Raw genomic sequence first — 13451 nt, forward strand, 5'->3', positions numbered from 1 at the left:
CTCAGAAAGCAGGTGTTGCCAGGCTATACAAGGAATCTCTGAGGTTTGTTTTTTAGAACTGAACTCATACTAGGGCTGGAATATCCTAGTCAACAGTGGAATGTCATTCTGAAATAATTCTCAGGTGTGTTCCTCATCTTTCAAAACTCACACTAAAAGGCAGAAAATGTTATTATAAGAAAGGGGTTTTTTTATCTTCAAAGAACAGCTAAAACTGCAAAATACACAGAACATTTTCTCCAAGAAAACCAGATCTCTTAATTTACAGTATCAGACTATGAAAAAATAGTATTCCAAAGTATGAAAGCAGTGTACAAAAATATGGAAAAACACCAAGACCTTTAATAAAAATATTGACGTCTTCAGATTAACTCGATCTCTTGATGTGCTTTGCAGTAATTGCCAAAAATGAAACAGCAAAGTCCCTTAAAGCCCAAACAGAATTTGAGGTACAAAATAACTTGAAATTCTTAATCTATTTATAACATAAGGGCATAAAGTGTTATCTTAAGGTGCAGGCACAGAAACAAGTTCTCATGAGATAAGAAGCTAACTTACAGCCTAACAATCATGTATTTATTGTAGCTTTCCGGGCATGTATTTTCACCGTATGGTAAAAGCAAGATAGTCTTAAATAGATAAAAGAAGTATCTCACGTATATACAAGGCAACAGCTTTCATACATGCAGGCAGTTCACAGGCACCTTAGTTTACTTTATGGACATGTGTGCCAATGCCCTTTGCAATCACATTTCTGCACAGAAGAAACCTTCTCTTGTAGATAACTCATCAGAGCCTCCAAAAGAGCTTGCTTCACTGTAGCTGAAAACTATGGGGCATTCCACAAGCATCGACTGCCCCAAGTGCTCAAAAAGCAGTCCCCAAATAACAACAGGGTTACCACTTAGTAACATTTATATTTATGAGGTTTATATTGAACACTTCCCATAACGGTAATGTTAAAATTTTAAGAAAAAATTGACTAGATCAAGCATTCTCAATATCCAGGTTTGGGTTTTAAGAAGTACTGCATAAAGATCATTTACGTGGCTCTTTCCTCAGACGTCCCTTCTTGAATTCAGTCCTCTGCTGAAAAATAATCTTCATCTCTCACTTCTCTGTATTGCATTGAGGCCTCCCCCTCTGGTTCAAACCTGAGCATTTTTATATTCAATCTCTCTGCAAGCTTCTGTGCTGCAAGCTTGGCTTGCATTTCCTATATAAAAGAGGAAAAAAAAAAAAGAAAAAAAAAAACATAAAAACCCACAAATTAGAAAAAGTGTTCATTTGTCATTTTTATCCTGGTCATGGAAAAAATAATAGACTAAAGTAGAAACTTGACATAGTAATTCCAGAGTGGGCTTAATTATAAGTTCTTGTAATCAGCAAAGAAATTTCAGGTTTCTTTTAACACTTATGCATAACTGTGCTATTAATATTTGAAGACCTTTTTATAAGAGTTGAAACTCCCCACGTGGCAGTCCTCATCTGTGATACACGAATGTCAGCTTTAACAGAACAAAATCAGCTCACATAAGAGAGCAGCTGTGCACAGTAACCATGTAGCAACAGCAATGCTGCTCTTCAGCAATCTCAGCAAAAACTCTCTCTCCATTTTCCAAATAAATTATGTCCCTTAAAGTGCCAAGATGACTAAATTAGCAAGTGCTTTTAAAACAATAAGTGGCAACAAACACTTTTACAATAGTGTCTAATTTAAACATTAGCTTGGCACTACCTGGAAAGTCAAAATCAATTTCCATTACAACAGAATTTGAAGAACCTCAGAACTCGGATTCTTCAGGCACAGCATAAATAAAGGCAAATGCAGATATTTGCATATTTTAAGAATAACAAATACTGCTAGGCCTTTATTTATGCAAGGGCCAAAAACTCTTTCTTTTAAGACTAATAGACAAGGTATACGTTTAAATTTCCAGTCAGAGATGAAGTGAGTGCAATAAGGTTAGCATATCAAAACACAAAGAACAACACTAGACTTTGTTTAATGCAGGAATAACAGTTTCAGAAAGGATTCATACATTATTTAGTTATATCATTAAAGGAACTGAACATAAGAAAAAGTGCCTTTCTCAAAGTCTGCCCAGCTCAATTTCATCATCAAATTCGTCAGTATGAAAAGATCCTTTTATGCCTTCTTTTTCAGGAGTGATCCCAATTACAAATCTGAAATTCATACCTCATAAGCTTCTTTTTGCTGTATTTGAATTGCTATGGATTCCTCTATGGATAACAGCTTAGCAGGGGAATGGTGAAGCGGTGGCAGCCGAGCTGCTGTGACATCATTCAAATGTTTCTTATCTCTAAGTCGTCTCTCTTCAGCAGAAATTGGAGAGCCAGATCCCCGAGGTGACTGACTGGATGACGAACCATGCGATGATCCACTTTGCTCTCCTGATAATCTGGAAGAGGTAAAACATAAAAGCTGTGACTCAAACTTGCAGCACAAGGCTGAACAACTTCAGTTCCAAAACTTGTTCTTTTCATTATGTAAGACTTGAAACGAAAGCTGAAGTGCTATGACAACATAAACAAATAAAAAATAAGCAATGCTTGGAGAAACTAAAAAGATTTCTCTGCAGAGAGACAATATCTCAAGTTACTCCTGACAGTGAACAAAAAAAAAAGGTATGCCAATTAATTAGCAAACATGAAAAAGCAATGCTTTGGGAGTCAAACGAAGTATAAACTGCTCCTGCTACTGGTACAGACAATGTGAATTACAATTTTTCTATAGGTGCAGGAAAAGTCATCTGCTGTTAAAGTTCTGCAAGTTCTAGAATCGATCCACAAGAAAGTTTCACCAATTGTTTAATAATTTTGTAGCTTAAGCTATGAAACTCTATGAAGATTCATGACAATTGTTTCAAATGGGTAAAATTAGACCACATATTATTTCACAAAAGGTTTTTCTATTCCATAATACTTACACATTTGGTTTAAATTTGCTTTTTTTTATGACTGGGTTCTTGGCTCTAGACTCTAGAACTTCAATATAATGTGGTGTCTTGGGGTGCAGGCTTCCAAAGATATTGCCCTTATGTTTAGCCACATTCTGCTCTTTTCCCAATACCTTTTCACTACTGTCATCATCTACAATTGTAACATTTTGAAAGGCATCAACCAACGGGTCTTTAGTGTTGTCCAAAGCAGCTGTACTTTCTGTACCATCCTCAGTATTGCTCTGAGATACCTGCTGATCACTTTTGACATGACTGCTGATGGCTGACTTGGAGACGACTTCACAAAAAAGATTCTGATCTTTTGCAACAGTCTTTACTTTATAATTTTTCCTCTGAGTCCTTGGATTTTCCAGAGCTGTATTTGTGGCATCTTGCTCAATAGTTTCTGCCTCCTGCCTTTCAGAAGAAATCTCACAAACTTCTTTAATATTAGAATTTTCATTAAAGACTGAGGTATCTTCACAGTTCAGGTTGTCCTCGTTTAGGATAACTTGCTGTTTGCTTGTATTAATCTCCTCCTGTTTCACCTGAAACTCCAACCTGACAGCAGACAACAGCTCAGCCGTCTTTGCTAATTCCTCCTCTTGTAAAATGGCAAGCGTCAGTTTTTCAGCAAAATCAGAGATCTTCTTACCCTTATCTGGAAGCCTAGCAATGAATTTCCTAAGGAAAAAAAGTATTATTTAAGAGGGTATAAACAAGCCTATTTCAATCTGAGATACAGATCTGTTTTATTAGAACAGTTAACATGGCAGGTTTCTCATTCTAACATTAAGTTTCCTGTGTACACACTTTTCAGAAAAGTGGTAAGATGCAAAGCACTTGCAGTCTCACAAGTATACTCCGATAAAGCAACTATTGACATTTTTCTCTGCTCAAAGATGTAACTGCTGCTCTGAAAAGCGCAGCGTGCAAATCTCGTTTAGTATTTTCATCAAAGTGGACTGCACAGATATTTCTGCCCGTGTTCCCAGAAACACAGTCCCGCACAGTCGTTACCGCGCACGCCCGCAGGCTGTACCGCCATGCAGAGGTGTGTAGGATTTGAAGGCTATCCCCCGGCTGTCACCTTAGCAGTCCGGGCAGAAGGGCGCTGCGCGGTCCCACAGGGACAGAGGGGCTCCAGGGCGGCCCGCCAGGAACTGGGCCCGCGGGGAAGCCCTGAGGGGGGGAGCCGCGCATCTCCAGAGAGCGCCGCTGCTGCGGCGGCAAGAGCTGGAAGCCCCTGCGAGGCACTCGCAGCTTCATCGGCCCCCGAAAAGAGTTAAACCAGAGGAAGAGGTTTGGCCGCTGCCACCTACGCGGGGACGGGCGAAGCCGGCGGGAGGCCTGACCCGCTCGTCGGAGCCCGCGCTCCGCCTCTCCTCACCGGTCCGCCAGCAGCCGCTCCTGCCGCCTCAGCATCTCCCGCAGCTCGGGGAGGCTCCGGCCCCGCAGGCCGCCGCCGCTCGCCGCCGCCATGCCGCCCCACGCCGCCCGTCAGCGGGGCAGCCGCCCAGGCCCGGCGCCGCTTCCGCAGCTCCCTGGAGGCCGCCATCTTACCGGAAGCGACGGCGGGGCGGCAGGGCCCGACTGCGTCGGAACGCGAAGAGCGCCGCGGCCGCTGGCTGAGGCGAGTGGACCCGCCCCTCTCACCGCCTCTCCCCAGGGAGGGGAGAGGGGCGCGAGACGGGGATCCTCTGGGCGCAGGGATCGGCCCCAGCGGTAGGGACTCATTTGGGTACACCCACACAGCCTGAAATAACGTCGGACGTTTGTTTTCTGTCGGCTCGGGCAGTTGTTGCGCGGGGCGGGGAGGAGGCCGCGGCTGCCTCCCGTCAGGATGGGCCGGGCGCCATGGCGCTCCCCTCGCAGCGCTCCGGCACACCTCGGTCGCGGTCAGCATCCATCCCCGTGTCACAAAACCCCGATTATAGGAACTGACTTAGTACTCAAGAAACATATCTCACGTTAGCCTGGGTGCGGGAAGTTGTGCAGAGCAGAGGCAGATTGCTGTTCCTGAGCTCAGCGCTCGTATACTCAAAAAGATGCAAAAGCTTAAATGTGTCTTATGTTACATTATTTTGCATTTTCCTTGACAAAAGCTACACCATTTCCATGTGTTTGAGTAGCTTCTAGCAGAGCATCAATTCCTATTTAGGACTCCAGTTTTAGCTTTCAGAGATTTGTTGAAGTTTTCTTTACATGGCATTTATTTTTTAACATGTTTATGTATGATACAGAGACTGAATATAGAAACTCAGACTGTAGTATAACGTTGGCCTGCTTACTCCAAACTTTCCTAACTGATAAAAGCGCCTGGAGCTTTAGTAAGTCTGCTCCATCTAGTAGTGATACAGTCATTAGCAGAATGGCAGTTCCCAGGTGGCAGATGTCAGCCTTTTAAAGTTGATCCCAGTGGAGGTTTCTTGATCCAAGTATTAGTAAAGAAGCACATTTCTCAGAGATTGTTAAAACAGTTGTTTTAGGAACAGGATGAGCGGAGGGCCTTACCCTGGAGGGACTGGAGGAGGAAGCGCGTTAAAATGGCTGCCCGCCCCTTTGTTTGCTCAGCTGGAGGGTGAATGGGAAGGCTGAGGGCCAGGGGAAATGAGATTAATCAAGTAGGCAGCTACCCATGGAAAAAAATACCACGATCAGGGTGAGAAAAGACAAGTTAAGTGAGTAGTTGAAGAGACCGTTTCACTGTTATGCACAACCTGGATCATCTCCAGTGGAAAATCCCACAGGGAGTTTTCCCTAAGAGTTCAGGGAAGAGGAAATCACTGTGAGTTCTTCTCACCAGAAGATCACCCACTGTTCAAGGACACAAGTTCTCTGCGTTGCTGCCTTTGTAATGCAGGCTTAAGTTATGCCATCTATATTACCTGCTTTATCTTGCTTTTTAAACTCTCACCCATGCAGACAGGAGAAAGTGGGAAGGCTGGGCATGGAAACAGAGCACTGCTGCTGCTGCGTGGAAATGAGAGTCTAGAAGGAATGGTCTCAGACAACTGCTCTGCACGTACATGATGATGGTTCATCTCAGTTCAACTGCTGTTATGACATGTACAGAAAGGTAATGCCAGTATTTACAGCAGGTTTCAGCTTATGTGCTAAAATGCATAAACACAGAAAAATAAAGCAAAAAACGAAGATAATAAAGTCCTAATAACATGACTGCTAGGAATCACAACTGATCATTCTGTAGCCTCACTTGGAATACCATTGACCAAATCTGTATTTGTCCAAGGTCATTGGGAAGGGATATTGTTCATCTTTACAGTTCGGGAGTGTTAAATTTTGGAATACCGTAGTCTGTTTACAGGCAACACACGGTTCCAGAATGATGAACAAATAGCTGAACTTTGGAACGTGCCAAAAAAAAAAATATTCTTGTTTATGGATTGATGGGCAGCATGTAGATACAATGCAATCTAGCTAGTATCAATTTAGCCACAAATACGAAGAAGAAAAATAGATTTAAGCTTTCTCAGTCAAAGAACAGAAGTGTGGAGCACTTGTGGGACTGAAGAAAATTACATACTTAGGCATTCGCCCTGGGGCGAAATACAAGTGTGCAGGAAAATCCTCACTAGCCACACTCTGAATATGACTAATCACCATCCAGCAATACCTACTGCAAGTTTAGTCTTAGGATTTTGCTCTTGCTTCTCTTGGGAGACCGACACACTGTCATTATTTGCAGTGCACAGTCATATTTTTATCATTTTCCTCAGCATCCTTGGCCTTTTTGATTAGAAGCTTTATTTTGTATCACTGTCTTGAATATTTTGATCAGCGTTCATGTGAGCTAAGTATTTAACAAAACTGGGTTTTTAATTATTTCTTACATAATGGGCTTTCCTATGTTTCTCACATTATCTCAAGAGCTATTACTAGATACATTTTGCAGTCCGTCTGGTTTCTGTCATTAGATCAGGACCTAGAGTTAAATACAATTTATTCTGCAGTAGCATGGCTGAAATTACTATGCAATTTAGTATTACGTCTACAAGAAAATTAAATTATTAGAATGACAATGAAGAAGAAAATCAGGTATACTAACAAAAAAGAATAAGCTGCATGAAAAAAAAAAACAACAAAGAACTGAAAGCAAGGTATGACCCAGGAGCATTCATCTTTGTATATAGTATAGCTAAAAAGAAAGGTATTCAAATAATCACAGAATCACAGAATTATCAGAGTTGGAAGGGACCTCTAGACATCATCTAGTCAACTCCCCTGCTAAAGCAGGATTGCCCAGAGCACATTACTCAGGACTGCATCCAGGCGGGTCTTGAAAATCTCCAGAGAAGGGGACTCCACAACCTCCCTGGGCAGCCTGTTCCAGTGCTCTGTCACCCTCACCGTAAAGAAGTTTTTCCGTGTATTTGAACGGAACTTCCTGTGTTCTAACTTGTGCCCATTGCCCCTCGTCCTGTCACTGGGAACCATTGAAAAGAGCCTGGCTCCATCCTCCTTCAACCCACCCTTGAGATACTTGTACGCCATAATAAGGTCTCCCCTCAGCCTTCTCTTCTCCAGGCTAAAGAGTCCCAGCTCTCTCAGCCTTTCCTCATAAGGGAGGTGCTCCAAGCCCTTAATCATCTTAGTTGCCCTTCGCTGGACTCGCTCCAGCAGTTCCCTGTCCCTCTTGAACTGGGGAGCCCAAAACTGGACACAGTATTCCAGTTGTGGCCTCACCAGTGCAGAGTAGAGGGGGAGAATGACCTCCCTCGACCTACTGGCCACACTCTTCCCTATGCAGCCCAGGATTCCATTGGCCTTTTTGGCAACAAGGGCACATTGCTGGGCCATGGATAATTTACTGTCTACCACAACCCCCAGATCCTTCTCCTCCGAGCTACTTCCCAGCAGGTCCGCCCCTAACCTGTACTGGTGCCTAGCATTCTTCCTCCCCAGGTGCAGGACCTTGCACTTGCAAGGTAATCTATTCTAGCATAGATTTTTAAAATAGATTACACCAGTTACAAGGAACATTACAACAGTCATTTGTGTCTGAACTTTTAGTATTTCTGTTTAATCAATGCCCGTTACGACTAAGCTGTTACATTGTAGTCATATGACATTTAGGGGGAGCAGGCCATGAAGTACAACTGGCTGAATTTATTCAGGTGTTTCTCCTGACAGAAATACCAGAGTCTGCACAAAAGTGGTATTTAAAGTACAACTAACACTCTTGTTTCTTTTCTGTTAAAGGTATCATTTCCATTGTCCTTTTCCCTTTCTTTAACTTTACAAATTTAAAAACATTACTTCTTTTAACTAGGAAAAGGGGCAAAAGAGACGTTAGAATGTAGGTTTTGAGGGGGGAAAAACTACTTTTGCAGTTTCTGTACTCCTAGGTGGAAATAGAGGGGCAGGAGGAAAGGAGTCAAGCCACATGTACAAAATAAACCATCCCCAAAATAACAGAAAAAAATAGTAAGAATTCTTGGAATTAAAATCAGTAATTTTAATTTCATCTAAAACCCACTTAATTAGCATGATGTACCTTTGTAGTAATTAATTTTATTTTCTTTAATTTAAAGAGAGTAACTCCTCATTAACCTTATTTCTCTAAAAAAGCCTCAAACGCTTCAAAAGCAATCCTATATATGCTTATACCTATGGACATACTTTTTTACATATGGGAAGCAACTGTCAGATTATTGTAGCATGCCTGCACACCACATACCTTTACAGAATTTTGTCACCTCATAGATGTTCACTTCTACATATTTTCTCCTTAATCAACTAGGTCCCTTTTTCTTTTGAAAATTTTCACATACCTTAAGTTGTAGATGGCTGCTATCACCTTGTTTTTCTGTGTTTCTTCTGTGTTCTAGTGCTTGATGTAGGGCTGGAAGGCCTTAACTCCTCAGGTCTCTTAAGCACTTTTTTCTTTTACACGTGCAAATAGCCCCAGGTGCTGAGTGGGAATGAAATAAAATGTAAGTGGAATGAAACTCACAGCGTGCATGTCTCCATTCTGTGAAGCAGGGATTTCCTGTACAGAATTACAGCCTAACGATGTAGAGGGAACTTACTTCTTATGTATTTGCTTATCTGTCCACATCTAAAAGTCTTCAGATGTCAAAACAAGGATTCCAAGCCTCTCCAAAAAGCGTTAGCATCCAAATCCCAGAATCCCATGTTGTAGGTTCTGCACTGAGCATTGCTGATCTCAACATGTTTTTATGAGGTCCTTTTGGCAATCCGTACTGAATACATGTACACAGGGAAGCATTACTCACGTAAAAAACTTCACTTTCTTCAGCTGAGCATTGCAAACCAGTAACACTGATTGCCATGTTTGCATGACCTCTTCTTACTTAGTTGACATGTAGATTGTTTCATTGTGACAGTCTTAAACATAAATCTCTATTATCAGTGAGTGGATATAAACTGTAAAAAAAGGTGGGCCACGGTCATCCCAATCTCATCATGCTGAAGCCTGGAGAGCATCATCTCAGATGTACTCAGATGTTATCTGTGGGATCTGAAGTTGTCTGTTTTTTTTTGCAAGAGTGCACTGCCCAGTTCTTGTTTATCCTGTGCAAGTCAATAGTTCTTTATTTCATAAAAGAGTTCATCTACTTTTGTTACTTGGCTTTGAGAAGAGTCTGTAGTCTTTAGCAAGGGAGTGTCTTCCTGTTCTCAAGAGCCTGTCTGCCAAAGGAAACACTGACAAGAACATCAAGGCTCCAGAGGAACCCCTTTTGTGTTCATACATAAACAAGATTGTGTAAAGTAAGAGTTTGCAAGGTTTTAAGGTAAGTTTATTTCTAGATGAATGTTGACACAACAGAATAGAAAGTTTAATTACAGTATTTATTGCTATTTATCCTTTTCAAGTCCTACCTACAGGATGTATTAAAAGCATACAATATAACTACATTATTTATACAGCATATATGAAAACTGTATCCCAAAATACTTTCCAGAGTATCTGGAACAAACCACAAAAGAATACTTATCATTGTACAAATGTAGTCATACAATTGACTTATATTTAATGCACTTTCTGGGACTTGTCTACATGGCTTTTATTAATATTTACAGAAATTTTACTGGTTTCTAATGTTATAGTACTAATTAACCCAATCTCAAATTGACAAATGTTTGTACTGAATTGTTACAGTCTTTTCAGTCAGATTTATTGTTATATGTGCTATTTTACATTGCTACTCATTTGACTGGAAAGCTCTACATCTTTATGTAACAATTATGTAAATGCTGTTTCTCTCCTGTTCTTCACAGTTACCAAATTTAGACTAGTAGTTCCATCAAATGATGGTCATCCAGGTCATTGCATGTCAAAATGCTCTTAACATATAGACTTCAATTCTTACTTGGTTTAGAAAAAAAACTACCATATTTCAAATAGTCAAGAATTTATACAGAAAATTTTTACAGGAAAAATTCGACACCTTGCTGCAGTCTTGGCAAAGTCTTGAGCAGAGGATCATCATTTTGCAAGTCTCAGAGTTAAAATAGCTTGCAATATTTTCAGAGGAGATCCTCCGGAGTGTATTAAAAGTAGAATCAACTTCCGTTTGAAGTCTGTGTCAAAGCAGCATTTTGATACTTCATCCTGCCCTCTCCTACCATTCACTGAGCACCTCACAGTCATCAGGTTCAATTTTCTGAATTCTGGCTAAAAACAGAAGGATAAAGTACGTTTACTTATTTAAACTTGTCAGTTAAAGTCTTTTACGGCAATATGCATTTCCTTTCATCTATAAATATCACCTTCATCCATTCATCTTAAGTTTGAAAGTAACTTTCACAAACTATGGTTCAGAATTAAATTCCTGAAATACAGAAGGACTATTTGGGCACAAAAAAAGCTAAAAGACATTATGTAATGAACTCAAGCTGCATCTCCAATGGACATTAACGAGGCCAATTGGGAGTAGATTTTAGTGTCTTTCTCTTCAAACAGATACTGTCCAAATATTTGCTGTTATCAGCCACTAGAGGGGGATAGGATTACACAAGTACAAAGCTTACCCCTGAAATGAGTTGGGTCATTACCCATCATCTTTTGCGTTCATCAACATACACTTCCAATTTAAATGTGTTCTCTTTTAGAGTTTCACTTCATGATCTTAGTTGTTCATAACCATAATCCATTTAGTTATTGCTTAAATTAAGTGTTATTTGGGAACTTTGTTCAGCAAACTTAGTCTCCCAAATTCCCTTAAGCATCAAACTTCAATCAAAAATCCCCTATGCACTGTTAAGACTACAGTTTCTCCATGCGTCAGCTGTTTCCATGTCTCTGGTGTTCAGGTCCAAGACAATTCCTCTGCTTTGTATAACGAGAGGGTGCTTTGTCTGAGGACTGTTGTTAAAGGGAGCAGACTCTATATTCAGGGACCTTCTCTTCAAGCCCTTTCCCATTCTAGAGGTTTTGCACCTCTTCTCTAAGAGAAGCTATTTAAGCAGGCATGAGGTATTATGCCCGTTTACTAATGTGACAGCTGGAGGGTTTTCTTTGCACTTTTGGTATCTATGAGATATTTTGCACTCCCTCATCACATGCAAAGTAAACAGAGTTTCCTTTTAGAGATATTAAAGCTAACAATGTGTTTTTTAATTATTCTTTTTAAAAGAAACATTAAACAGCTGTTAATGTTTGCACCTTCTATACCAGTGAAGATCACAGGCTTCCTTCACATGGTACATAATTTACTTTTTTGTTAATGGCTTTGATTGCAATTATTTCTTGAATTTTGTGCATAGTACAATCCATTATATTGTGTTTGACTTTTTAGAAAGAATGACCATTTTAAGTTCTCAGGAGCTGAACAGGTTGCAAGGAAAAAAATAGCTTATGTGCAAAGAGGATGATGTGAGCACAAAAGCTTGAGAAGTTTGAGCTTCCCATTATTTTGTATCTGCTTTGATTATATCAAGCAATTCATGTTCCTGCAAGATACCTGTGCCACATCAAAACATCCTTCAATCCATCCTCCAATACAGGCTTCTTTATTTAGTAGTTCCACAGCACAACTACAGAATAAACAAATTTCTCTAAAAAAATCAGAAACCCCTGAAATAATGCAGGAATAAGATTTGGATTATGAGGTCAATATTATTATTTTAAGTACAACTCTACTGAGTATACTTGATTTGAATAGACAGTACTGAATTTAAGAACTTGCATTAGACTGGAGATAAAAGCATTCACTTTGTAAAGCCCTGTGGCAAGGTGAGTACCTCCTGGGATTGACATTGAATGCAAGAACGATATTAATCATACAAAACGTAAGTTGTTTGTTTTCCATAGCAGTTACTGTAATAAAAAAAATGCCCTTCATTCACGTTACTAGAACTACAAGAAAATATTCATAATCCATATTAGTTCACTAAGACTGGGAGATCAAAACAAGATGTAAAAAAATACCCTATATATACATTTAAATAAGTTCAGTACTAGATGCAGTCATTCCTGCTGGTACTTTGAAGTCAAGGATAAGATTTTAAGTGCTTAGGAAAAAAAAAGTACTCAAAAATCAAAATCCTGATTCAGGATTGCTATTGCTGTAGGAATTGCAGGGACTGCTGCAGGTTGCTGTAGGCAAGATTCTGTTTAATGAAAATTAACGGAAAAGTAAATAAAAAGAAGTGACAGGGATTTTCCTACACAATTACTATTGAATGTATCACCAATTGTGACTCTATCTCATGACTGAGAAAGTGCAAACAAATGCCTCAGTCCAACAAAGCTAAATCCTTTATCATCTGCTCTATCGGTTACTGTTTTGAGCAACAAACATGACATTCATCTGCAAGCACTGAGGGAATTGTTTGAAACAGCCCAGTTGCATCTCTCCCTCCCAGCAAGAGTGCCGGTTACGAGTGAACTTCCTCCAGGTGAACAGAACCCTCGAGTATACCAGGTCTCTAAGACAGGCGTGAACAGCTCTGACATTTTTACACAGGCAAAGGCAGAACTTTGAGCCTAATGCCCTCTGCCAGCACAGTTTCAGATACTGCTTCTAATAGTAGTGAAAATAAAATATATTAGAGCTTCATTACACAACACAATTGAAGAAAAAAAACTGTACAGCAATACAGATCCTTCCTTACAGGCATTTGAAATGACACATTGCACTAGATAGCTGCTAAAGAAGCAATATTGACTGCTGTTTCACTCATCCCGCTTCTTCCATATCCCCCTGACAGTTAATGCCAGTAGTAACTTCAGATACAAAGTCACTAAAAAGCTGCTTTCAGGATAAATTTAGCAAGACTCCATGCTGCTGTTCTTCTCTATGACTTGATAAAATTTTATCTAATCAAGCTGCAAAGGCGCAAGATATTTGCTCGTATTTTGAAATTGACTTGAACACTCAAGATGTACTGTTCTTTGTGCTAAATTCCAGCACTCTCTTGAAGGGGGTGTATGTCCTCACTGGCCTTGCACTTTCAGGAGATCTTCTGTTCTCAGTACTTGTACTGTTAAGGAGACAA

At 40.2% G+C, this 13451-nt stretch overlaps 1 protein-coding gene across 1 annotated transcript in view; it reads right to left on the bottom strand.

The window, feature by feature from the left end:
* Nucleotides 1–318: 318 nt before the first annotated feature.
* LOC309676413 (myocardial zonula adherens protein-like) overlaps nucleotides 319–13451 on the bottom strand; it is a gene marked incomplete at its 5' end in the record, with an annotated part of 61459 nt that continues 48326 nt past the window's right edge. Inside the window, 6 exons of the mRNA XM_082488952.1 lie at nucleotides 319–1216; nucleotides 2201–2423; nucleotides 2952–3647; nucleotides 4354–4461; nucleotides 10578–10626; nucleotides 13342–13436. Coding sequence (XP_082345078.1) covers nucleotides 1079–1216; nucleotides 2201–2423; nucleotides 2952–3647; nucleotides 4354–4461; nucleotides 10578–10626; nucleotides 13342–13436 — 1309 coding nt within the window. The 3' untranslated portion in view covers nucleotides 319–1078. The remainder of the gene's footprint in view (nucleotides 1217–2200; nucleotides 2424–2951; nucleotides 3648–4353; nucleotides 4462–10577; nucleotides 10627–13341; nucleotides 13437–13451) is intronic.

Source organism: Vanellus vanellus, assembly GCF_965231255.1.
Source record: "Vanellus vanellus genome assembly, chromosome: 11".
Classification (NCBI taxonomy): domain Eukaryota; kingdom Metazoa; phylum Chordata; class Aves; order Charadriiformes; family Charadriidae; genus Vanellus; species Vanellus vanellus.